The sequence below is a fragment of the Carya illinoinensis genome, chromosome 13 (genome assembly GCF_018687715.1).
Source record: "Carya illinoinensis cultivar Pawnee chromosome 13, C.illinoinensisPawnee_v1, whole genome shotgun sequence".
In the NCBI taxonomy this organism is placed as follows: Eukaryota; Viridiplantae; Streptophyta; class Magnoliopsida; order Fagales; family Juglandaceae; genus Carya; species Carya illinoinensis.
The window spans coordinates 9,122,464-9,150,449 of NC_056764.1; the positions used below are offsets into that span (position 1 = coordinate 9,122,464).

General features: G+C 37.1%; 2 protein-coding genes and 1 long non-coding RNA gene across 3 annotated transcripts; 2 read left to right on the forward strand and 1 right to left on the reverse strand.

The window, feature by feature from the left end:
- Positions 1-104: 104 nt before the first annotated feature.
- On the reverse strand, positions 105-2,966 carry LOC122292080. Its single transcript, XR_006236841.1, has 2 exons — positions 2,434-2,966; positions 105-774 (listed from the first exon to the last, which is right to left on the reverse strand). It is a non-coding gene; the product is annotated as an uncharacterized LOC122292080 (long non-coding RNA).
- Positions 2,967-7,870: 4,904 nt separating this feature from the next.
- LOC122292082 (17.5 kDa class I heat shock protein) lies at positions 7,871-8,924 on the forward strand. The gene has a single exon (XM_043100285.1). The coding sequence runs from the start codon at positions 8,221-8,223 to the stop codon at positions 8,695-8,697; it is 477 nt and encodes a 158-aa protein (XP_042956219.1). The 5' UTR covers positions 7,871-8,220; the 3' UTR covers positions 8,698-8,924.
- Positions 8,925-21,275: 12,351 nt separating this feature from the next.
- Positions 21,276-22,167, forward strand: LOC122292083 (18.1 kDa class I heat shock protein-like). The gene has a single exon (XM_043100286.1). The coding sequence runs from the start codon at positions 21,493-21,495 to the stop codon at positions 21,967-21,969; it is 477 nt and encodes a 158-aa protein (XP_042956220.1). The 5' UTR covers positions 21,276-21,492; the 3' UTR covers positions 21,970-22,167.
- The last annotated feature ends 5,819 nt before the right edge of the window (positions 22,168-27,986 follow it).

Here is a 27,986-nt window from a genome sequence, read left to right on the forward strand (position 1 = left end):
TTTCCAAGGGTACATTTTAAATGGTATACATTTGGATTACATGTTTAATAATATTTTACATTCCAGAGAAGTAGACTATAAAGAAATTGTTTGCTTGCTTCAAATTTAAACCCGAATAGAAGATAAATATATACAATGTATTTTACAGTACACGAGTAAGGCCCAAAAGTTTATGCATCATAAAAAGCAAAATAATCCCTACATCCATCTTCTTGCTTTGGCCATTAATAGCAAAATGTCAGTTTGCTATTTACTTACAATTTATCTAAACCAAGCAAAAATAATTATAAAAATGACAGCCCAATACATACACAATAATTTATGTTTTTCCTTACAAAGAGTTGTCTCTCGCTTTTGCACTTTATCTTCCTATTTATGAAGATCATCTTGCATTTTACGAACAACTTCTTACATTTTACGAATTTCATTCTCGAGTACCAATACATCATCCCACATCTTCCAAACTTTACCCTCTCTTGTACGAATGTTCTCTTCTAATAAGTGAAGTATATAACCCCGAGGGGTAGCTCAATTGGTCAGGCCTTGGGTTTGCTCCCCAATGGTCACTAGTTCGAGTCCCCTCAGGGCCACTGGAGGATTTACCTGGTCGTTAACTTCAGGGCCCCTTGGGATTAGTCGAGGTGCGCATAAGCTGACCCGGACACCCAAGGTTATAAAAAAAAAATAATAATAAAAATAAAAAATAAAAAAAAAAAAAAAAAATAAGTGAAGTATATCCTCCCAAACGAAGAAGTCACATTGCCTCACTTCTCCCTACACGCAATAACAACATTTAATTAAATGATAAAACATAATGAAACTCAAAATGCTAATTAACATTTACTGTTTTATAGTTTGGGCAGGCGAAGAATTTCCTTCAAGGATTTTTCGTAGTGTGCGATATCTGTGGTGGTGCTTTCAAACCACACCAACAACTTGGTATTTCCAACACAAAATCATCAATTACAGACGATGATGATGGTGTAGATGCCATTAGTGATTCAAAAAACATCATATACAAGTTCAGATTAGTAAGGACGAATGGAATCTAAAACTACAAATCTACTAGTAAAAGATAAAAACTTGTCAAATTTGCCTGTAATCTATTTATCCTGTTCTTTTAATATATCAATAACTCAATGTAAGCTCATATTTGCATCTTAGCAGGGGTAAAGGATAACATTTGCATTTCTATGTTTTATGAGGTTGTAGAATTTCAATTGACTCAGTTCCTTTTAGCAAGACTAATCCATTAGATGCTGTTGAGTAGATTCAAAAGTATATATTTTTTTTTTCTAGTTATTTCTAAATGAGTTTTTATTTGTACTGTTGGGTGATGGGGAAAGTCAATGCATAAGTCCTGCTATTAATCTGACTTTTTCAAAGTGGTTGAATAGAAAGAAGGAAAGTAGTATCATTTGGTTAATGATATCCAAACTTTGTTGCTTCTCTAATAGACCCCCCCTGTGTTGATGGGTTGGATACATGGGTAGAGCCATTTGTTAGCATGTTGGTTTGAAATACTTGCTGATGAATTTTCTACTCATATAGGTATACATGCATTCACACAAACTTACACACATATGGTCATGATATACAATACTCTTATTTAAATCATATTGGGATTGCTGGGAGTTCATATACTTCAGATTATCTATGTATGTGGGTCTCACTTTCAAGAGTCAAAATAATTGTAGGTTAAATCAGTCAAAAGTATAACATAGATATATATAAGGCAATTACATAGAAAATGAAGATAGATAGGAAAACAGAGCCAAGAAAATATATATAAAGTAGAATGCAACTTTAAAGAAATTGGTTAAATCAACAAAAGTATAACATAGATATATATAAGGCAATTACATAGAAAATGAAGATAGATAGGAAAACATGGCCAAGAAAATATATCAGAATGCAACTTTAAAGAAATTGGAACCCTAGAACCCATCTCCACTCCATCTATGATGTGTCAGGAAAACTATAAAGAAATTGAAACCCAAAACACCACAATCTATAAAGAAATTGAAACACCAAACACGATAACCCATCACACAACCCACCACCAAGCCAAGCACAACAACCTTAAGCCAAGCACGACACCCTTTGACAATTAATAAAATGCTAATCATTAGATCTAGGTTCGCCAATAACATTAAGATTGAAAACCAGAAACGATCTACAAACCTGGACATTCAAAATTGAGTAAAATATTTTTTTTATGAGTAGAAACTTAAGCCCCAAAATTTAAGCATCAGAGCAACGAAGTTAAACTAAAGAGGGGGTAGAAACGTAATCAAACGAAGCCAAATAAATTAATCTATCGTATATTCGAAAAAACCCTAATCTAAGTGAAACTAAAACACAAAAACAATAAAAGGAAGTAAAAATCAAAATCAATTAACAAATAGCAAAACAAAGGAGATAAGCTAATACCAAAATTTCCAGATAGCGAGGAGAGGCCTCGGGTCGGGGAGCGTGTATATTGTCGGGGAGAGAGAAGTTGTAGAGGGATGGGCTTCAGGAGGGAGAGAATAGGGATGGCTTTCGAGATTGAAATGCGATGCAGAGAATACGAGGCTCCGTCGTGGTGGGTAGGGATGGATATCACTGTGGGGAGGAGAACCGTCGGTGTGTTTGAGGGCTTGGGGGTTTCCTTGATTGAGCTGGCTATGAGGGCTCGTTGAACGGGGGAAGATCTTGATCGAGCAAACTGGAAATGGCAGAATGAGCTAAACCGGTTCAGGCATTTAGTGAACTGGATACGTCATGCGTGCAATGGATGTAGCCAAATAGTGGCTGCACCCGAGCTTTTTTCTTCATTTAAAAAAAAAAGTCCTACCATGCTGTCTGGTTCTAATTGCTGGGTGTGACTGTTATTTTTTCTGAAATATTTTTGACAAAAATATCATTTTGATCTTTTGTTAAAACGTAATTTTTTATTCTTTTTAATTTAAAAATATTTTAATATAAAACTACCTGTTAAAATGAAGGAATTCGTATATTCATTTTCCTTAAGAATGTTCACTACACAGTGTGCTATTTAAAGAAAGTATTGCTCAGGAATATTCTCGAGCAGGTGGTGTGTGCTGGCATTTCCAGCCTAGCTCAGAGTCGGTTACAACGAATTGCAATGCCTTAGTACAAGAACCAATTACCAAAACAGAATTACATGATTTATTCTAGAAGAGTTTGCCGAGCTGGAGTCATTGTTGGGACCACTTCTGATTGTGCTCTTTGTGGAGCTGAGCTGGAGCTGTTATTGGCCTGTAAGCTTTTACCCTCCCGCGAGTCCAGCAGGGGAACCATGGTGAGACTCGTACGAAGTTGCAGAAACCGAGTTGAAGCCAAAGGCTTTGTGAAGACATCGGCGAGTTGATCACGAGATGAAATGAAGGCCACCTTCAATGTTTTTGCTGAAACACGATCACGCACAAAATGGAAGTCAATTTCCATGTGCTTGGTGCGAGAGTGAAGAACCGGATTTGCTGACAAGTACGTTGCCCCCAGATTATCACACCACAAGGTGGGTGGTGCCGAAAGAAAAATTCCAAGGTCCCGTAGAAGAGACTGAAGCCAGAGGAGCTCAGCTGTGGAGTTGGCAAGGGCCTTGTATTCGGCCTCAGTACTGGAGCGAGTGACAGTTTGTTGCTTCTTGGACCCCCATGAAAGAATGTTGGATCCAAGAAAAACACAGAAACCACCAGTTGAGCGGCGATCGTCAGGGCATCCAGCCCAATCTGCATCGGAAAAGGCATGTAAAGCATAAACGGGAGAGGGCCGAATGTGAAGGCCAAGGTGAGTAGTGTGTTTGAGGTAACGCAGAATGCGTTTTACGGCCTGCCAGTGAGGGACTTTGGGTGCATGCATAAACTGACACACTTTGTTCACTGCAAACGCAACATCTGGACGAGTTAAGGATAGGTACTGAAGACTGCCGACAGTGCTTCTGTAAAGGGTAGGATCAGTGAAGGAAGGGCCATCAGTGAGGGACAGATGAGTCGATGTAGACATAGGAGATGAGACTGGTTTTGCAAGGTCCATGTTTGTGCGTTTGAGGAGATCACAGACATATTTGTGCTGAGATAGATGCATCCCAGTAGGAAGCATGTTTATTTCAAGACCAAGAAAAAAACGTAGAGGCCCAAGATCCTTGACTGGGAAGGACGTGTTTAGGGACTTCAAAACAGAGGATATGGCAGCTGAACAAGACCCAGTAAGGATTATATCATCGACGTAAACTAGCAAAAACAGAGTGATATTTTCATGTTTGTAAACAAACAGAGATGGATCGGCAGCAGAGGAATTAAAACCAAGATCAAGGAGTCGAGTGCTTAGCTTGGAGAACCAAGCTCGTGGAACTTGCTTGAGGCCGTAGATGGCCTTGTTGAGCCGACACACATGGGTTGGAAAATCTTGATTTATGAACCCAATCGGTTGAGCCATGTAGACCTGTTCGTGAAGATCTCCATGCAGAAATGCGTTGTGGATATCAAGCTGTCGGAGAGTCCACCGTTCGGTGACAGCGATGCTGAGAATGGTCCGGATGGTTGTCAGCTTAACAACCGGACTGAAGGTCTCGGAATAGTCGACGCCGGCCTGCTGGTGGAAGCCCTTTGCCACTAAACGGGCTTTACGGCGCTCAATCGAACCATCACATAGTCTTTTTGTCCTGAAAACCCACTTGCACCCGATTAAGTTGGTAATACCAGAAGAAGGAACAAGAGACCAGGTATTCGTTTGTAAAAGGGCTTGAAATTCTTTGGACATGGCCAGTCGCCAGTCATGGTGTTTTGCGGCTTCACTGTATGAGGTGGGTTCTTCGGGTACAGAGGTGGTAATGGTGAGATGGCTTCGTGGTGGTGGCCAGAGTACAGTTCCGTCAGTGAAACGGCGAGGATGGAGAGAATTGGTTTTAGATCGAGTGACGATTTGGTTGGTCGAAGGAGGATCAAGTGAAGATTCGGGAGCTGGAGGAGACGAGTCTGAGGGAGACGGTAAGGAAGAAGAAGATGAAGTTGAACTGATAGGCTGAGTCGAAAAGTGGAGTGGAGTAACGGGCTGAGAAGACTCTGTTATGGGGGTGCTTGGCTGAGAAGAAATAGGCTGAGAAGTATTTGAAGTTGGGCTTGTGGGCTGAGAAGAGACAGGAGGAGAATGAGTAATAAGAAGTGGACTGGCAGTAATGTGGGGCTGAGTGGGCTGGTTTTGGGAGGATGATCCGAAAGTAGTGGGTGAAGGTATTGGACCCAGGATGGACGGAAGAGTTGAGGGAATGGGTTGAGAAGGCATGGAAGTAACAGCAAGGGGAAAGAGGTGCTCATGAAACACCACATTTCGAGAGAGATAAATTCGGCCAGTGGGAACATGCAAGCATCTATAGCCTTTGTGAGAATCACTGTATCCTAAGAATAAGCATTGCATCGATCGGAAGTCAAGTTTGTGGCGATTGTAAGGTCTAAGATGAGGCCAACAGGCAGTGCCAAAAATTTTAAGAAAGGTGTAATCAGGAGGTTTTGAGAAGAGTTTTTCATATGGTGATTGATTTTGAAGTACGGGAGTTGGAAGACGATTTATGAGATATACTGTCGTATGAAAAGTATCTACCCAAAAAATTTGAGGTAAGGATGCTTGAGCCATAAGAGCAAGGCCCGTTTCGACAATGTGACGGTGTTTTCGCTCCACAGCCCCATTTTGTTGATGGGTATGCGGACAAGATATTCGATGTGAAATGCCTTGATTTTCAAGGTGATTATGTAGTGAGCGATATTCACCACCCCAATCAGTTTGAAGAGAGATTATTTTAGAATTGAACAATAATTCAACATGTTTCTGAAATTTAAGAAAGACTGAAAACACTTCTGATTTTTGAACAAGCGGGTACCACCATGTGTAACGAGTAAAGTCATCTAAAAAGGAAACATAGTATTTAAATCCTTCTCTAGAAAGGACCAGGGCAGGACCCCATACATCCGAATAAACTAATTGAAGAGGCCGAGTTGAGTGCTGATGGGAAGACCGAAAGGGGAGCTGGGAGCTTTTCGCTTGACGCAAGCTGGGCAGATGTGAGGAGTGTCGTGATGTTTAACTGGAAGGGAGTGAGTGGTGATGATGCGATGAACTAATTGAAGAGCTGGATGACCAAGTCGTGCATGCCACTGAAAGGTGGAAGTACACTCGCCAACAAGAGCTTGAGCTGAAGGTGGAATGACAGCTGAAGGAAAGGAGTAAAGTCCATCATGTGTTGGCCCACGAAGAAGAGTGATCCCTGTCTTGGAGTCCTTCACAGTGAAAAAAGAACCATGAAACTCAAAGAAGACTGAATTATCACAACAAAATTGTCTAACTGAGATAAGATTTTTTGTAATTTTAGGAACATGTAACAAATTTTTGAGAATAAAGGAACGGGAAGAAGTGGCAAGAGAAGAATCACCAATATGGGAAATAGGAAGTGCCGAGCCATCACCAACACGGATCTGATCATTACCACCATATGGTGCCGAGTGCAGGTTGAGGTTGGCTAAGTCTGAGGTGATATGGTTTGTAGCTGCTGTATCAGGATACCAATCCATTGATGGAGAAGAAGCAGATGTTGTATAGTGGGCAGTGAGTGATTTTGGAGGGTCACTTTGGTATGAGTGATCAAACCGATAGTAGCATTTTAGTGCAATATGGCCCACCTTACCACAGACTTGACACGAGGGTTTGGAGTGAGGGAGTGGTGAGGGCATGTGTGGAGAGGAAGTTGAGGAAAGGGTTGGAGCAGACCGACCCCTTCCACGACCACGATAAGAGCCACGATAAGTGCCACGGTGAGGACCACGGCCATGGGCAGAGGAGATGGTGAAATTAGCCGAGAGATCAGTAGAAAGAGGAAGATGGGTGGAATGAGATAAACGATTTTCATGAGTTAACAGAAGACCATAGAGTTCATCGGGGGATAAGGGATCAACCCGAGCAGTGACAGATGTTACAAAGGCATCGTAATCACTATTGAGTCCAGCAAGGAGGTACGAGATGAATTCTTCAGAGGATAGTGGAGTACCAGCAGCACTCATGGTATCGGAAAGATGTTTAACTTTTCGAAAATAGTCGGAGACTGAGCTGGAACCTTTGGAGACAGTGGCTAGTTGATACCTAAGTTGGATAATACGGGCGTGGGAGTGAGAAGTAAAGAGTTTGTCCAGAGCTTTCCAGACATCACGGGCAGTAGGGTGACCGACGACCTGAGCTATGAGATTATCAGAGAGAGAGGAAATAAGAGCACTTAAAATGAGCTGATCAGTGTGAGTCCAATCAATAAATTCGGGGTTGGGTGTGACTTGATCAGAAAGATATGGAGGGGGAGGAAGAACCGACCCATCCACAAAATGGAAGAGTCGCTGACCTCGAAGATATGGCACCATCTGGGTGCGCCAGAGTAGGAAGTTGTCATGGGTAAGTTTGACAGTGACGAAGTGAGAAAGGTGAGGCAGAGTAGGGGTGGGTGATGGTAAAGGTGGTGGCGGAGCATGAGGACTTTTTAATGAAAATGACTCTTCCGCCATTATTTGACGTTAGTCTTCAAAAAAGCTCTGATGCCATTTTAAAATGAAGGAATTCGTATATTCATTTTCCTTAAGAATGTTCACTACACAGTGTGCTATTTAAAGAAAGTATTGCTCAGGAATATTCTCGAGCAGGTGGTGTGTGCTGGCATTTCCAGCCTAGCTCAGAGTCGGTTACAACGAATTGCAATGCCTTAGTACAAGAACCAATTACCAAAACAGAATTACATGATTTATTCTAGAAGAGTTAAAAATAAATTTTATTATTTAAATATTTTAGACCATTTTATCGCATTTTTTATATCTATTATCAGAATCTCAGACAGGCTCTAAATATTGAGGGAACAATCCCGGGGGTAAAGTAGATGTTGACGATACGTTTCCTCTCTGGAAGGTTCACGAAGACGCTGGAAAGTCCTGTGACAAAATACTAGACCACGACCAGAGTACATAGAAGCCGTTAATAAAGAACCAGAACACCGAGAAAGTACTCGAAGAATCCTTCACTTCTTGGGAAATTACTCGAAGAATCCTCCTCAAATCTATAAATCCGAGAACCCATTTACGTGCTTCTCAAACTTTTCAGAATTCCTGAGTGGTTTTTGTAATCTTTCCCAACTCGATTTTGGTCCATTGCTCTGTTTCGATACGCAAGTATCAAAGAAAGCAAGTGAAGATGTCGTTGATTCCAAGTTTATTTGGTGGCAGAAGAAGCAATGTCTTCGATCCATTCCCGCTTGAAATATGGGATCCTTTTCAGGATTTTCAACTCTCTTCTTCTCTATCGGCACCTCAGTTTGCGAGGGAGAATTCTGCTTTCGTCAATTCTCGCGTGGATTGGAAGGAGACCCCAGAAGCTCACGTGTTCAAGGCAGATCTCCCGGGGCTGAAGAAGGAGGAAGTGAAGGTTGAAGTTGAAGACGACAGAGTGCTTCAGATAAGCGGGGAGAGGAACGTGGAGAAGGAAGACAAGAACGACACCTGGCATAGGGTGGAGCGGAGCAGTGGCAAGTTCTTGAGGAGGTTCAGGCTGCCAGAGAACGCAAAAATGGACCAGATTAAGGCTGCGATGGAAAATGGGGTCCTGACTGTTACTGTTCCCAAAGCGGAGGTGAAGAAACCAGACATCAAGGCCATTGAAATTTCCGGTTGAAGTTTTGAGGTCCATCTCCCTTATTGTCACTGGCCCTTTTTAGTTTTTATTCGTAATAATTATGGTTTATAAAATAAAATATAGAAGTTGGAAGTGAATGTACGTGTCTTTGTGTTTTAGAAACCATGCTTAATTAATATAAGCTGCCAATATTTTGTGTACGAAGCGTTCGAGAAAATGTTTGTGTAAGTTGCTCTAAATAATTTTTAAACGTTTATGTATTTTAATCGCTGTGTTTTGTTTTTATTTTTTCATTTGAAGTTTTGAAAAAAATCAAATGCAAGAGAAGCACCAATTGAAACAGCTATATTTAACACGTAAACGAACAAGTTACCAAAATTAGAATTCAGAGCATTTGGCGTTGGCATGATTGGCTTGTTGAGTTCTTATTTTCGGAAAATCATCTTCATTGAAATAATATGCAAAGAATAAGCGAAAAACAGAGAAAAATAAATTTCCACTTCGATAAAAAATCGCAATTCAGGGCAAGAAATGAAATATTACAAAAAAAAAAAAATCGAAATGCGATTATTATATTTTTTTCTAGTCGGAGTTAACGGACTCCGCTCCAATAGAACTCCAACTTTTATCCTCGGACTCCAGTATTATACAATTACACATATATTATAAAATATATATTAAAAATTTTATTAGCAATCGTCCTTGGAAACACCCGCGGCTTCGCATCCAACGTGTCAAATGCAATGATGTCGTTTCTCATCCCTAGAAGATAGAAGGGGTTCCATCATAATTTTGCGCATTTCTCCCTCGTCCGCACGAAATCTTATCTTTACTTTTTCTATTTTATACGAGGAGTGATATGCACCGATCACTATTTATTTTTATAATATAAATTTATAACTTTTTTATAAAATATAGAGATATTTTTTTATAGAATATATGAATATTTTTTTATAAGATATAGAATGTATAATGATGAATAGTAATTGATGAGAATATTTTTTTTATTTTTTCTACTTTCTACATCGTGCAAAGTTTCATGTATTTTTTACAAGGGTTTTATTAGATACAGTCGGTAAATACAGTTGGCGTACAGTCGGCTGTACAGAATGAATAAAAAAAATTATAAAAAAATTATTTTATATTCAGGGGGACCTACATGAATAAAAAAAAAGTTATAAAAATAATTTTTTTTTTCATGTAGGTCCCGTATTAATTCATTTTTTTTCTCCACGACTACATGCCGACTGTATTTTTCGATTATAAAAAGTATTTCTCTTTCTACAAAGTCACCGCCCCATGAAGCCGTAGCCCGCCGCAGCCTAGTTTTTATCTTCTCTACAGTCAGTCTTTGTGATCTCCACCAACCCATAAAGACCCACGAACCCACCAACACCTACAGTCACTATCTTCATCTTCTGCTCGTCTTGCACCTAGCCACAATCCCCTTTGTTTTCTCCATCAACCTATCAAATGGTTATCTTTGTAAAGGTTACAAGTCATGTTGAACATGTTTTGATTTTGATTTAATCACGTTTAGTTAATATTAGGTCAAAGTAATATGCAAAGTATGTTTATCTAGTTAGATCAAATGTGATTTTTACAGTATTATTTTATAATTTTTAAATTGTAAAATTTAAATAATATACTTTCTTGACATTTATAATTATTTTATATTTAAATTACACTCTAGTCTTAATTATTTTATTATTAGGATTGAATTATTTTATTTTATTAATATTTAGTTGTAGTATTTTTATTTTATTTTTATTTATTTTTATTGTACCTTTTTACTTTGTTGGATTTTTAATTTCGGTGGGTTTTGTTTTAGCGGATTTTTCTTTGTTTTTGGGTCAAATTCTTTTAATTTTCAGGTTCAGCTCACGTGCCTTAAGCTCAACCTCCTTTCTCTCCCAAAATGGCGTCGTTTGCTCCTTAGCTCTTAGGGCTTTGTTTATTCTTTATGTGCTACTGTTGGCATTATTGTTTCCTCTTTCTTCTTCTTCTTCTTCTTCCTTTGTTTTCTTATCTTGTCTCTCTTCTCATCGACCCAGTTGAGCAAATTAGGTTCAAGTAAAACCCATATGATAAGCTGGGATAAATTCATGGGGAATTGGGAATGGGTCAAGTTCTTTGCTTTGCGTCAAGTCGGAAACGAGTTTGGATTGGTAGATTTGATGAGAAGGGAGAGATGGAATGTGGTGGGATTTGGGACTTGTGGTTTTGCAAAATGGAGATGAATCTTGGGGCTGGTGATTTTTTGAGGATGTGCTTTTCTGATTAAAGGGATGGAATCGCATTCATTTCGTTGTTGCTGCTTCTTCTTCCTCTTTCCATTTCCATTTCCATGCATTCAGACCAAGAGGCTAAGAATGCAAAGAAGGAAAAGGAACGGACTTGGGAGTGTTCATTTAGATCACAAGCTTCTCGTATTCGTCCACACAAGCGGGCCACTCAATCTCTATCCTTGTCTTCAATTACAAAGTGAAAACAGAAGAAAAACAAACAAAGCACTGGAAGATCAAAAGCCCTTAAAAAGTTTAGCACTGTTTTCCTTGCATATTTTAAGTTATTAGGGAATGGAATTCAAACGGACAACACAATGGCCACAAACGGTGGCTTAACCGCTACTTAACGGGAACAATAAAACTAACGGTAAAACAAGATTTTCTGTTAAAACAACAAATTCCGTTTCATAGGCACTTTTTATACATAGAAGATTATTTTGGGCTTGTTAACTTTTACGTTTAGACAATATCACGTTGGGTTGGATCTTAAGGTGAGTTTGTGTCTACGTTTAGTTTACATCATTTAGGTCTTGTAATAGATTGTTTTGGTCAAAGTGGTAGTTCGGGTATTGAGGTAAGTAGGCTTAATTAATTTAGTATTTTGTTTAAAAGTTTATAAGCATTTTATTTTTATTAAGCATGTAACAAGTGTTATTGTTTAGAAAATTATTTTGCATTGTATAAAAATGTTAGAACATCTCAAAGTAAATTATTATATCCTATTAGGGGTGTAACGGGTCTGATCTGGTTCAGTTTTGGATAAAATTTAAGACCAAATAAGTATGTATTGGTTTTGAAATTTTGAAAATCGATTACACACTGATTATCCTCCTAAACCAGTACTCCAGTTTTACTGGTTTTCGGTCCGATTTTTTATTTTTAATGTATTATATTATATATTATATAATATAGTATATTATAGTATATAATACTATAATAATAATATATTGTAATATATTATAATATATATTATAACTGTATTATAGACTATAGTAATATATTATAACATATTGTAATATATAGTGATATAGTATTGGAATAACTATAAATATGCACTATATAATATTAGCATAACTATTAATACAATAAAAAAATTATATAAGATTTTAAAATTTAATAATATATTAATTGGTAATTTATCATATAATACAAAACTATTTTATATATAATTATATATTATATATATAAATTATATATAATAAAAAAAATTAAAATATATAAACCGGTCCAGTTCAGCTTTAAAAAGAGAAAAATGGGAATCAGACCGATTTTGACCAGTTTAAAAAAAAAATAAAACCGATCAGACTGATTCAAACTTGGAACCTGACTGATCCCACCAGTTTGGTCCAATTCGGTCCGATTTACCCTTTTTTTTTTTTACACTCCTATATCCTAATATGTGTATTTTAACCTAAACTTTTATGTAAATAGTCATGGCATATTTGTAGAAACTCTATGTAAATTATAGATACGTGAATGATATATGGATTTTATGATAGTACAGTACCATTACTAAATTATATTTGGGCCGGGAGAACATATACACCGAAAGTCTTTGAAAATGTGTAGATACGTTTAATGAGAAATGTATAACTACATTGAAGGGCATAGAGAAGATGTAGACCCTAAATGAAAAAGTAAGCTAGGGAATGATAACTATGCTGAACAACATTGAGAAGATGTAAATCCTAATGAATAGTAGTTTATGGGATGGATGGCTACCCTCGAAGAGATAGTTCCCGATGGAGTAATTTTTGGAATTGTCTTTATAGAGTATAAGAATTTTATTTTAGGTTATCATCATAATTGTTTACATAGTATAAAAATTTTATTTTAGGTTATTATCATTTTAGGTTATTATCATAATTACAGTTATAATTTATTTTTACTTATCAATTTATTTTTATGAAATTCATATGTTACATCGACGTTAATCAATTTTACTTATTGAGTCGTAAACTTACATTCTACTTAAAAAAATTTATTTTATAGAAGTAAAAAAAGAACGTGTCAAGAAGGAGGTGAAAATGACATGTGGAAGAGTCAGAATAAAAATGATGGAATAAGCGTCATTTAACTATAATTATAGTTGATGTGTTTTTTTTAAACGAACAGATTGAGTTTGTTTAATGTCTTAAACTCATTTTATATTCAGAAATATTTAGTCCATCTTTTTTTATTGTTTAAGTTATCATTTTGATATCAATAGAATCACCTCCAATGATTAAAAAAAATTGGGGCGTTATATATGTGCTCAGACAGTGCATTATTCATCAACATTCTGTTCATTCTGATCTTCCATTTTTTGGTTTTTTATCCACATAATATTTTCTCTTACATTCAACAAATTTTCTTTTTTACCATCTTAAATCTAGGTGGTACAGAAAAATGGAACCATTTCATAGCGTATATGCGAACGAAGAGGCAAAATTTCAGCTATAGAAGAAATGATTCAGAAATAATCAAAAGATGGAAGATCAGAATGAAGAAATCATTCAGCTTGCATGCAGAGTTGGAGGGTGAAAGGATCGAAAATGTTGCTTCGTCGACCCCTTAAAAGACTCGAATTGCCGACATATGTCTGTTGTTACTCTTCTTCTTTGTGGATTTGGTGTAGGTTTCAATTAGAGCAGAACAGTTTTAGGATTCCCACAACTTCAAACCCAATTCACGTTCTTCGACGTCTTTGGAAAATTTCTGCAGACCAACGTCGTATTTCATACGCCTTTTAACTAGGTTTCAAACGGGCCTAAATGTCAAAAGCCACGCCCCTTCTTCTTCTTCTTCCTCTGTTTCTTCATTTTGCATTCTAGCCACGCTCTTTCATTCCAGCAGCCCAACCCACGTTTTTATCTCACATAAATCTCCGTTATGATGATATCTCTCATATATAGTGCCGAGTAGTTCTAGAACATTCGAGCGCAGCCCTTCGGATTTGTAACGTAGCTCCATTAATTTCCGGTCATCGGTTTTCTTTCCAAGTTAATGGGTTTATCTCTTACAAATGCCCCTGAAGTTTTCCAAGACAAATTCGAATTTTTTTCTCTCACAATTGTCCGTCTTTCGAGTTTTCCTACACGTGATCTCTGTAAGTTTCCAGCTTTTCTTATCTTTAGTATATTTTGTTCTCTATGGTGTGCGGAGTATTTTTGATATATAATAATATCACTGCAGTGTTGTGTACGTCTTCTTCAAATTTCTCTGTGGTTTCACTGTTTTCTCATTGGTCCATTACGTTTGTTTTTGGAAATTTGCTTATATTTTGTATTGTTTGTGCCAATTATATTTTGCCTTCCCATGCACTTCTTGATTTGTTCTATGTTATTGTGTGTCTTGGCTTTTTCTGTGGTTACCATTTTTTGGTATATATGTTTCTTTTCATATATAGTTTTTTCCGGCTGGGCACAGTTTGTTTATTCATCATTGAGTTTATATTAGAAATCCAGTTTTGATGAAAATCAGTGTTGCAGAAATTTTGGTATGGGGGACTACGGGTTTTAATTCTTAGAAATAAAGCGACGGAGATAATATTTTTATACTGCAAAATTTACACTTTGATACACATGCATTAATTCCCATATAGCATAAGCACAATACGATTAAGAAACTAGCATTCCGTTTAAATGAGGGGAAGTTAGAGGAAAACTCTTGGTATGCCATTTTTTTTAACCTTTCAGAAAGCCAAAATACAGTAGGATAAATTCTTAAGTGGTTTTATGTTTATGACTTTAGTTTACGTAAAGGTTACAAGTCATGTTGAACTTGTTTTGATTTTGATTTAATCACCTTTAGTTAATATTATTTTGGGCTTTTTAACTTTTACGTTCAGACAATGTCTCGTTGGGTTGGATCTTAAGGCGAGTTTGTGTTTCCGTTTAGTTTACACTTTACATCATTTAGGTCTTGGGTAATATGATTGTTTTCGTCTAGTGTAATAATTTACACACATTCGGGTATCGAGATAAGTAGGCTTAATTAATCTGGTATTTTATTTAAAAGTTTATGAGTATTTTGTTTTTATTAAGCATGTATGAAGTGTTACTGTTTAGAAAATTATTTTGCATTGTATAAAAACGTTGGAACATCTCAAAGTAAATTATTACATCCTACAATGTGTGATTTTAGCCTAAACTTTTATGTAAATAGTAATGACATATTTGTAAAAACTCTATGTAAATTATAGATACGTGAAAGGATATATGGATTTTGTGATAGTACAATACCATTATTAAATTATATTTGGACCGGGAGAACATATACACCAAAAGACTTTGAGAATGTGTAGATCCGTTTAATGAGAAATATTTGAGGATAACTATATTGAAGGGCATAGAGAAGATGTAGACCCTAAATGGAAAAGTAAGCTGGCAAATGATAACTACATCGAACAATATTGAGAAGATGTAAATCCTATGAATAGTAGTTTATGGGGTGTATAGCTACCCTTGAAGAGAGAGTTCCCTATGGAGGAATTTTTGGAAGTGTCTTTACATAATATAAGAATTTTATTTTAGGTTATTATCATAATTACAATTATAATTTATTTTTACTTATCAGTTTATTTTTATGAGACTCATATGTTACATCGAGGTTAATCAACTCTACTTATTGAGCCGTAAACTTACATTCTCCTTGAAAAATTGTATTTTATAGAAATAAAAAAGGAGCATGTCAAAAAGGAGGCGTAGATGACATGTGGAAGGGTTAGAATAAAGGTGATGGAATAATTATAATTATAGACTGAGTGTCAAATCATGTTAACGGGTTATATTCATGTCGTGTCAAAACATGTATATTATACTATATAACTCAACCCTAATCCGACTCGCTAAACTTATCGTATCAAAATCACAAACCCTAACACGACCTATTAACATAACGGGTTGTGTCGTGTCAGCCTATTTTAACACATTAGTAAATATAATGAAATAGGTTAACACAATACAATACGACTCGTTTTAAATTATTTATATAAATGGATTAAATATGCCCGAAATTAACTCATTTAACCTGATTAAATTTAATATAATTTTATTTAAATTTTAAAATCACAATATTTATAAAAATTATACAGCTAATTATAAGTCCAAAATTACAATCTAAATAATAAAAATATTAAAATTGAAATTCTAACAATTTTATTTTTAGGTATAAGGGTATAATTAAAACTTTAACTTTCTTAATGTGTCATAAAGGGTTGACCCGTTAAGCAATTATGTCTTAACGGGTCAACCCTTTTTAACCTGAATCCGTTAAAATTAAACTCTCACCCACTATTATCGTGTCGTGTTCGTGTTAGGTTAATAGGTCGTGTAACATATTGTCACTCCTAATTATAGTTGATGTGTTTTTTTATAAATGAACAAATTGAGTTTGCTTAATGTCTTAAACTCATTTTATATACAAAAGTCTTTTTTTTTTTTTTAAGTTATCATTTTGACATCAATAGAATCACCTCTAATGATTAAAAAAATTGAGGCGTCATATATGTAGCCAGATCGTGGATTATTGATCAACATTCTGATCTTCCATTTTTTGATTTTTTATCCACATAATATTTTCTCTTACATTCAACAAATTTTCTTTTTTACCATCTTACATCTAGGTGGTATAGAAAAATGGAACCTTTTCATAACGTATATGCGAACGAAGAGGCAAAAACTCAGCTATAGAAGAAATGATTCAAAAAATAATCAAACAATGGAAGATCATAATGAAGAAATCATTCAACTTGCATGCAGAGTTGGAGGATGAAAGGATCGAAGATGTTACTTTGTCGACCCCCTAAAGTGACTCGAATTGCCGACATATTTATGTTGTTACTCATCTTCTTTGTGGATTTGGTGTTGGTTTCAATTAGAGCAGAACAGTTTTAGGATTTCCACAACTTCAAACCCTATCCACGTTCTTCGACGAATATAAGAAGGCTTCAACGATAGGTTGGGTATTTAATAAACATTACTGTTATAGGCAACCGAGGTGCGAAACCGTGGAGGAATCAGCTGACTTAAACATAAGACAGATGAAAATGAGGAGGAGGGAAAATTCATATTTTAGGAAAATTCATATTTTAGAAGCTAGATCGCGTATGGGTCTGGGAGAAGAAAAACTTTGCAATTTTAGGTCTGGAGGAAAGAAGAGATCGCCGCTGTCATTAGCCGATGGGTCTAGAAGACGAGCTGATCTACTAGTCTTCGCATGAACTGCTTTGTGGGTCGTCGTCGATGTCGTCACAGTCATCTTTGTGTGTCTCCATGGCTAGCTTCAGGTAAGACAAATGATGCATTGTTCACACCATAAGTGTTTGCAATTATGTCTTTGTGTGGCTGCCTTTCCCTTTTGTGTCCCTTTTGTTTTTGTTGGCTAGAAACATCTATAAGCATGCATTTTCTTTTTTAATATTCGTATGGGGTGTTGATGAGAACGACAACCATTTTTCTTTGTTCTGTAATAAGAAACCGGCTTTAAGCCCTTAGAAAGTGAACCAACAAACTACCCAACAAAACAACCACAAGAAGGAAAAAAAAAAAAAAAAACCCCAAGATTTCCTCAACCAAATTAGTCACAAAAACTTATCAATACATCAAACCCCTAAAATCCCCACAATCTTTAATAATTTAAAACCTGCTAGTCAATGTTTGAGAGAGAGAGAGAGAGAGAGAGAGAGAGAGAGCTCACATTGAAGACGGTAAAAAGGAGAGTTTATGAGTTGTTAGGTTTCAGGATTTAGTGTTAGGGTTTGGGTTTCGTTGTGTGGGGAAGAAGAGGGCTTTGTGGCTCGGAAGATTTGGGGAAGACGAAGGAGAGGCAACGATTTGTCATCTTGGTGTTGGTCCTCAAATATTCGTCACTTGGGGAAGACAAATGGGAGATTTCTTAGGACTTAGGGCTTCGCTATTTGGGAAATACAAATGGGGGAGTTCGTTGGGCTTAGGGCTTCACTGCTCAGGGAAGACGAAGGGGGGATTTCATGGGACGTCAATTTCGCAAGAGCTTTGAGTTTTGATTTTGTGGTAAAGAGGGAGAGAGAGCTGCAAACGACAAAAGGGAGGCTTAGAGAGAGAAGACAAATGAAGGGAGAAGGTGGAAGAGAGAAGCAGATTACAAGATAAAAAAAAAAAGCTCTTCTACAGACAAGCATCAAATGCAGTCGTCGTGCAGTCCGGAGTGGCCCTGGGTCACAACATATTTAATTAAAAAAATGATCACCTGTAACTAAAAAAATTGAAAAAAATAAAAAACGTTACCATCCCCCCACTTTCCTCCATTCTCTCTCTTTCCACTGCCTTACTTGATGAATTCGGCATCATCTCGGCCAGTTGCTCTGTATTACTTTCCGAATCCAACTTCAACTCAGCTTGCCGGTCCCCACTCCCCACACCTAAATTCCCTAGATGTTATAATACTCTCTCTTTTCCAGATCTTCAACCATTTATGAGTTGTATATGTTTTATTTCATCTGTACATTTGTACGCACGATCATACATGGATTATATTTGCCTATTTTGTTGGTCCTACATGTTGGCAAGTTTAGGATAAGACTGTAGTTGTGAGAAAAGATTGATAATGTTGTTTTTAGGATCTTACTTCCGTTTGGTCGTTGAGAAAAGAAAAGAAGAGAATTTATTTTATTTGTTTGCATTTGGTTTCATTTTAAGGAAGGAAAAAATTAGTTGCAATTATAACTGCGCACTAATATGTACACCAATCTAATATGATTGGTCAAAAAATAGATTTTATTGAAAATAGTGTTAATTTAAATTTTGAATATGAATGAATCAGTATTGGTATGTAGATTAGTACGCGACTTTGTTTGTATGTAGTAGAACTTTTTAAGGAATTAGTGAAAAAGTTTTGCTACATACAAGTAAAGTTGCGTACTAATGTGTACACTAATACTGATTCTTTCATATTCAAAATTTAAATTAGTATCATTTTCAATAAAATCTACTTTTTGACCAATTATATTAGATTTGTGTATATATTAGTATGCAGTTATGCTTGTAACTAAATTTTTTTTAGTGAAATGCTCCACTCAAGTGTAGTAAAATTTCAAGCTCAGCTTATTAGAAGTTTTATTTTCCATCTTGGGTCTTTAAGAATTTCTTATTAAATGAAGGGTTTTGTTGTTTGGGGTTTAGAATTTTCTTGCTGACGGGAGAAGGGAAAGAGAGTGGGAGACTGAAGAGAGAAAGATAGGAGAAGGAAGACGCACAAAAAAAAAAAAAAGTTGTAAAACACAATGTAAGATGCTTATATGTAGTACAAAAACAATTGTATGCTCATCGTTTTATTAACACTATATGTCAGGCCACATCCTACAGTTGCACGGCGACTGCATAAGTAGACTGTATTTAACATTTTTCATTTAAAAAAAAAAAAAGAAAGAGAAAGTGTAGGGCTTAAAATGGGAACGGAGGCAAAAGCTCGTTTTGTCTTCGAGCGCCAAAACTATGAAATGATGTGTTTCTTCTAAAAGGAAAATGCTTATTGCAGGCATGATGCAGACGAATTTGCGCACCGGCAGCTGACGTGTATTAATGAAACGGGGCGTTCTGGTTGGATATTTTTCTTAATCTGTTTCCTCTTCATTGTAAATGAAAACGCCGCGTTTTGAACCGAGCGGGAATTCTTTCCTCTTCGTTTTCTGAATGGTTTCAACACTTAACTTTTTCTTCCCCCTTTCTTCATTTCACACTTTTCCGAAGAGTGGTGTCTGAACCGGGTTTGTCAGATGGCATGGGAAGAGGATTGGATGTAAATCGCTTCCCGATGGCGATAGCGATGGACAAGGTAGACGATGGGGCGGATCTGTCCTCTCCGAACAGTACAGTTTCCTCGTTTCAGATGGATTTCAGTGTTAGGAACCGTGGACAAACCAAGAGAGATTTGGACGTTGAGACTGAAAGAGCTAGTTCAAGAGCTAGTGATGATGACGAAAACGGATCTACTCGGAAGAAACTCAGACTCTCCAAAGAGCAATCTGCTTTCCTGGAGGAGAGTTTCAAAGAGCACAGTACTCTCAACCCTGTAAGTCCAATTTCAAAAGCCAGTTATTTTATGCGTATCATTTAGACTCTTTTTGGATTACACGGGTCTTTAGAAAAAGTTAATTCATCCATTTGTTGTTTCATGTGCAGAAGCAAAAGCTTGCTCTGGCAAAACAGTTAAATCTTCATTTCACACTTTTCCGAAAGTCACCCCTCTCTTGCGTGCGACAGAGAAACTTCGAGCTAGAGGAGATCGTGGCGATTTCTGGTCGGCTTCCTCTGTGTGTGGTGGTGGACTTCGAACGAGTAACGCGGTTCCAGTTGCTGCCACGGAGGGATGCTTCGAGGGATCGTGAGGTGGGGCTGGGCTACGGCGTTGTCGATGGCGGCACGAGCTGGTTCGACGGTGACAGATTGGCGTCTACTGTTAGGAAAGAAACGGTGGTTTCCGTTTAGCGTTGGTGGTTGTTATAGGGAGGAGTTGGCATTGCTTTGTTTTGGAAGAGAGAAACAGGGAGGAGTTTTGGCGTGGAGGATAGGACCTTTGGCAGTGCTCTGTTTTGGCGTAGAGACTAGAGAGAAACAGGGGCTTCACGGTACAGGATGGTGGCAGCATGGAGGAGGCTCAAGGTGTGGAGCTAACCGTGGAGGTGGCTGCATATTGGGTTGGTTTGGTGGTTAGTTAGCCGTGGCCATGAGTATTAAATGAGTTAATTTTTGTTGGACGGATGTAGTGGTGGACGGCCCAACGGACAGTGTAGGCAGACTCATTGGAAAGATCGACAGCCACGACGAAAATGCGGAGGACGTGCTTGCAGAGGTGCTCGCAGTGGCTACAGCAGACGGACGGGAGAGAAGAACTCTTACTGTTACAGTGGACGGGAGGGAAAACCATAGAACTTTCATACAAGGCGTCATCTGTCCAAGTGAGAAGAACTCGCAGAGGCAACAACAGACTCATCCGAAGCTCGTGTTTTCTCTCTTTTTACTGTTTTGTTTGTTTTTTTTTTTTTTTACTTGCTACGTCACCAATGGTCCTCATTTTCGTCCACGGCGTGCTTGCATATAGAAGGACTCTTGTTTTTTTTGTCAAGTCAGACAAGAGGCGCGGTGGAGACGCATGCCGGTTGTTTATAGTTTTTTTTCTTTTAAACAAAACTCGGTGGGTTTTCTAGTCCTTCCGAGGACAATATTGTTGGCTTCCGAGGTTTGACCGACGAACATTGTCTGGGCATTATCCGGAACATCATTGGCTGCACCAAAATTTGCTTAAAGTTTGTGGGCCCAGACGTAGATTTTGCTTTTGTATTTTCTCCTTGGAAGGTTCACGAAGAAGTCGTTAATAGAGAACGAGAACACTCGGGAAAGTACTTGAAGAATCCTTCAGTCCTCGTGAAATCACACGAAGGATCCTCCTCAAATCTATAAATGGGAGAACCCATTTTCGTGCTTCTCAAACTTGTCAGAATTCCTGAGTGATTTTGAAATTCTTTCTCAACTCAATCTTAGTCGATTGCTCTGCTTGCATACGTAAGTGTTAAAAAAAACAAGAGAAGATGTCGTTGATTCCAAGTTCATTTTGGGGCAGACGAAGCGATGTCTTCGATCCATTCTCGCTCGAAATATGGGATCCCTTTAAGAATTTTCCACTCTCTTCTTCTGTACCAGGATCTCAGTTTGCGAGGGAGAATTCTGCTTTCGTCAATTCTCGCGTAGATTGGAAGGAGACCCCAGAAGCCCACGTGTTCAAGGCGGATCTCCCTGGGCTCAAGAAGGAGGAAGTGAAGGTTGAAGTTGAAGACGACAGAGTGCTTAAGATAAGCGGGGAGAGGAATGTGGAGAAGGAAGACAAGACCGACACCTGGCATAGGGTGGAGCGCAGCAGTGGCAAGTTCCTGAGGAGGTTCAGGCTGCCAGAGAACGCAAAAATGGATCACGTTAAGGCTGCCATGGAAAATGGGGTTCTAACTGTTACTGTTCCCAAAGCAGAGGTGAAGAAACCAGACGTCAAGGCCATTGAAATTTCCGGTTGAAGTTTTTAGGGGGCCTCTACGTTATCGTGTCTGTGTTTTGAAAACCATGTTTGATCAATTTAAGTTGCCAATATCTTGTGTGCGTTCGAGAAAATGTTTGTGTAAATGTTGTTTTTATTTTTTTATTTGAAGTCATGGAATATGTATCTGATCTAATCCATAACAAATTACTCTCCATTTCGAACTTTTTTTTCTTCATTTGTTCTCTTTTCCTGAGTCTTGTTTAAATGAATTAGGTAATAGAAGAAAACCAAGCAGAGTTTAATGCTGAAAATACAATGGAAATAGAAAGAACGTCAAATGATATGAATTTTATTAACAAAATATAAACATCACTCGAAAAGGAAATCCATGTTAATGCCCAATTAATCAAGCGTGACCTCAAATTGGACTTCCACAAATCCAACGAAGCTCCACGCGCACAAACCTAACATGACAAACGGGTGCAAAGCAAATATGTGATTATTTTCGGTGTACATACATATAAATACATACATATATATACATATATATATATTCAGTTCATACAGTAAAATGAGTAAATGCTATGGTACTGGTGCAGAGCACTGGTTCAAGTTAAAGTAACATCTGGTTGGTAGAAATAAAAGAAAATTTCAAACATTATATTTTTATTTTGTAAATATATACAAAATAAGATATGGGAGAAAGTGTTAAAAATATAATATAAAAAATTAAATCGATTTTTTTGTATCAATTTAAGTTTTTGGAAAGATTTGAATTATCATAGTCGCGGATTCCTTGTGATTTATTTGGATAATTTTTTCAGCATTATTTTTTGACAAACTTGTCGCCGCTTTGTTATTCATTCATCTATGGTCATTACAGTTTTGTCCTTCATTACGTAGTATTGAATACCTACATGACTTTCTTTTATCTATATTTGCTCCTCATTTATAGTTAAGGAGCAAATATGCTTGTTTCTCAATATCCTTGTAGTCAAAGATTGTGGATTTACTAACATTTTTCAGCATTGTTTGGTCAAAAGAGCCTTATTGAAATCTTCAACTTCTCGGAATTCCAATCCACTATCATATTTTCAAACCCTCATCTTGGTCCAACTTTTTTATTGTATTTTACTATCCTCTTTCTTATAATTCCATTAAAACTTTGCCATTTGTGTTGCTATTTCCTTACATAATTTTTTAAAAAAATTGAAAACACTCATATAATAAGTTGGGATGGATTATATAATTGCCTTTAGCATCACTTCCTTTCCTGAGGGAGATAAGAATTGATTTTTTCAATTTTGAAGCTTCTTCCACACTTTGTCCTTGATGACTCTAAAAGAGTTATACTTTGATCTAATAACTGTAATTGGCAAATCCAAGTATTTTTCACAACAACTCTGCTGCCTGGCCCCCATCTCTCTTATGATTCCTTCTTTCACAAAAGTTTTGACTTTTGGACTTAAAAATACTGTGGTTTTATGTTTATTAAGGCTCTGGCATGCCGCTTCAAAGAATATCCATTATCTTCTTCCATTCCACCCAACTAGCCTTATCAAAAATGATACAATCATCTGCAAATAACAGATGGGTAACCCTTAAGCCTCCTCTAGCCACTGCCACGCCTTTTAGTTCTGAACTACATTCAGTCTTATTAAGCAAATCACTTAGTTCTTCAACACACAAAAGAAACAAGTAAGGAGATAATGGATCTCCTTGTCTTAATTCTCTTGAAGGTACAATAGTCTCCCCTGGCTTGCTATTAACTAAAACAGCGTATGTGATAGATGGTATGCATTTCATTATCCACCCAATCCACCTTTCACCGAAACCCATTTTCCTCATTATTGCCTCAAGATAGCACCATTCTACCCTATCATATGCCTTAGAAATATCCAGTTTTAAAGCCATGCTCCCACCCTTACTTCTTTGCCTTAAATTTATAGAGTGAAGTACCTCATAGGCTGCAATCACATTATCTGAAATTAATCTCCCTAGTATGAAGGCACTTTGGTTTCTAGAGATAATAGCATCCATTACTTTCTTTAATCTGTTAGCAAGTGTTTTGGCTATAAGCTTGTACATCACATTGCACAAGCTTATTGGTATAAAATCATGGACAGTTTTTGGATCATTCACTTTGGGAATAAGGGCAATATAGGTATAGTTTAGAGCAGGATCTATCTCTCCTCCATTAAGAAACTAAAGCACAGCACTACACACATCATCACCAACAATATGCCAGAAGGATTGGAAGAAACAAGCTCCAAACCCATCTGGTCTTAGGGATTTTAGAGGTCCCATCATTTTCAAAGCATGTTCCACCTCCTCCCTCTTGAAAGCTTTTTCTAGAAAATTATTCATCTCACAAGTAACATTTGTATCTACTGTAACTGAGCATTTACTGATTAACTCTTCTTTTGGCTTAATATTCTTGTACACATATTTAAAATGTTCATAAAAAGCCTTCTCAATCTCTTCTTCCCCTTCTTTCGAGAAGCCTCTACTATCAACCACTATATAGATCTTGTTTCTTCTCCTTCTCTGGTTTGCACACTCATGAAAAAAACTTTTTATTTTTATCACCAAGGCTATACCCTTTTCTTTTTGCTCTTTGCCTCCACTTGATATCCTCCTGCTCTAACAAACCCCATACTTGCTTCTGCAAGCTCTTCAACTCCTTTATATTATGATGCCCCAGATCTTCTTGGACTTCTTTTATTTTACTTGTAATCTGGTCTATTTCACTTGTTCTCTCTTTATCTTTCCTTTTGAAACATCTCACTAGCATTCCACTACAGAATTTCAGCCTAGCTTGCACTTTCTTGACAAAATCAATTGACTGCTGTCCTCTAACCCATTCTTGTTTTATTTTCTCTTCACAATCCTTTTCTTTCACCCAACTTGTCTCAAATCTGAAAGAAATCTGCCCTTTTCTCAGTCTCTCCTCATTTCCTCTTGTTAATACCAACAAAGGTAGATGGTCTAAGCTCCTTGCTGACAACCCCTTCACACTAGCACTTCTGAACATTTCCATCTATTTGTTATTGGCCACACATCTATCTAACCTCTCCTTTGTGAAAGAGAGGTCATTATGCCTATTACTCCACATTTAAAAACCATTTCTACATCCCAAGTCATAAAGCAAAGAATCCTTTAAGGCTCCTCTAAATTGATTCATTTAAAAATTTAGCTCTTTGTCGACCCCCTAGCTTTTCAGTTTGAACAAGAATCTCATTAAAGTCTCCTACCATATACCATGGTTCATGCTCCCTAAGTTTTAACCTTCTCAACAGATCCCAAGAAAACATCCTCTTCCCTATCTCAGGATGTCCATAGAACCTAGTGAATAACCACTTTGTGCCTTGTCCCTCCTCACTAACCTCAGCATTGATATGCCAAGTAGAATAGCTCTTAATTTCCACTTCCTCACTGTTTCTCCAGTACAAAGTCAATCCCTATTTCTTCCCAACTGAATCTACAACAAAACAACCTTCCATACCAAGTCTTCTTTTTAATCTTTCTAATTTACTTGCTTTACTCATGGTTTCAATAAAAAAAAAAACCATGTTGGCCTTATTCTCCCTTACCATAAGGCAAAGGTTTTGAACTGTCCGAGGGTTGCCAATCTCTCGACAGTTCTAGTTGATGATTTTCATAATGTCAGGCAGGGCTGCTCAGCAGCCACCGTCCCCAACCTTTCCATCTCGAAAGCATGCATCCCATCCATTCTAATTTTCTTAGCATCTTCAACAACCTCCTCTCTTTCTATACAATCAGACCCTCTTTTCTTTATAGCTTTTGAAAATCTCAGTTTACCTGAGGGTGGTCTACCTCTTGCTCTTCTCTTCCAACTAGCCTTCTTACCTTTATGCAAATTCTCCTGACTTCCTTGTACTACCTCCACCACCATCTCCTCCCTTGTTACTTCATCTTCATCTTACACAGCTAAATTAACTAGGATCAACTGACTATCCTGCTTCTCTTTCTGACTAGAACTCCTCACCACCCTTTCACCCTCCTTTACTACTTCATGAATTACTATATTTTTCTTTCCACTTCCTTCCACACTCCCTTCCATCCCCTTCTCTTCCACATTGCTCCCTTCAACCTCCTTCTCCCTTTCCTTTCCATCCATAGAATCCCCCACATCTTTTGAACCTATAAATGATCCTTGAGTATCATCACTTCCAAATTCAGTAAACATTGACTCTCTCTTCCTATCCATCCATCTACGATTCCCTGGAATGGCTCTCATCCAAGCACCATATTGCAAGTCCCCTCCCTTTGACCCTTGTCTTCCCTTCGGTCCTTCCCCATAGCCCCCCTTTTCATGTACAATTCTACCACAATAATAACATAATTTTGGTAGTTTCTCATACTGAAAAGGAATCCACATCCTCTTTCCATCCACATCAATGGTTCGACCCCTAGCCAAAGGTTGCTTCAAGTCACATTCAATTTGTACCCTCAGCACTCTGCCCCAAGCCACACTATCCTCCTGAACATCAATCTCTCTAACCAATTCTACAGAATCACCTATCTACTTCCCCATCTCAATTGTCATACAACTTAATGGCAAATTAAGCATATGAATCCAGAAACTAACCTTATCGAAGCTTATCAAATGTGGTTGTGTATCACCATCGTAGTCCTTCAGCACAAACAAATAGTTGTCAAACAACCAGGGACAACCTCCCATAACTTTCTCCTTATCATTCTTTGATGCAAACGTAATAATAAAACTGTTATTCCCAATTTCCTGAAATTCCATAGGTCTCTCCACCCTCCATATTTTCTCCATTGTAGATCTAACCACTTCCCTCCCTATCTTCCTTTCAGAGCATATCTTCCCCACTACACTCCTCTTTCACTTATCTCGAACTTTTTCCATAGAAATGTACTGAACTCCCACCGGCGTATTCTTTTCCTCACTCAACTTCAATCTCTCCTAGATCCTCTCCATTTCCTCCATAGTCAATCTTTTGCCTGCCTCAGCACACAAAGACACTCTCGCCCTCAACTACACGCAGCAAGCCACCGTAGAGCTGAAACAGACTAACAAACTCCCCTCCATCGTTTTCAAAGAAAACGGTTAGAGAGACTAAATCAAAACTAATATCACAAGATATAGGTCATCTATTTTGTAAAGAGTTTTGCTATGTATAAGTAAAATCGCATATTAATTTACATATTAATATTGATTTTTTCATATTTAAAATTTAAATTAGTATTTTTTTATAAAATTTATTTTTTGATCAATTATATTAAATTAGTATACATATTAATATATAATTATACTTACAACTAGATTTTTAAAGATTGGATCACATCTGCTTGACACGTGACTACCATTCATCACAAAGTTCAGCTTTTAAGACTACTAATTAGCCATTAATATTTTTTATATGCTTTTAATAATATATCTTGATAGAACAACCGTTGATGAGTTCAACGAGACTAAGATCGACAACAAAGAAGGCCGCATACACCACGCAAAGAATTTAGCCATCGTCCACACCGGTATACTTCTCCAGGCACAAGACCACGATGCACGACAAATGTTACCATATCAGCACACCACCCCAGACCTAGTGCCACATAAACAGTCTTAGTGAGTGCCTCCCCTACTATTACTTTGGTCGTTGACCAGGTGCTTTCTGTTCAATTTTTTACATTGATTTCATGTTTTTCGTCTATTTTTTTCATTTGTTTGTGCAACCACAAACATAATGAGTTGCAAACATTCATCTAAAAATAGTCATGCTACTATGCCGTCTGGTTCTAATTATTGGGTGTGACCGCTAATTCATACTGTTTTTTAAAATATTTTTAAAATATTAAAAAAATATACAAATTTATTAGTGGTATCGTTTTTAAATATTTTAAAAAATATGCTAGCGGTGAAACTTTAGAAACAAAAGTCATGCTACATCAATCGAAAGATGTCATTGATAAGGCTAAATGATCTTTTTATTTTTTTATAAATTTTTTTTCACGTAGTTTTTTATATTTTTAAATATTTTAAACAAATTCACAATATCATTAAAA

Coding starts and splice junctions, on each gene's coding strand:
- LOC122292082 (XM_043100285.1), top strand. CDS start 8,221: ATGTCGTTGATTCCAAGTTTATTTGGTGGCAGAAGAAGCAATGTCTTC.
- LOC122292083 (XM_043100286.1), top strand. CDS start 21,493: ATGTCGTTGATTCCAAGTTCATTTTGGGGCAGACGAAGCGATGTCTTC.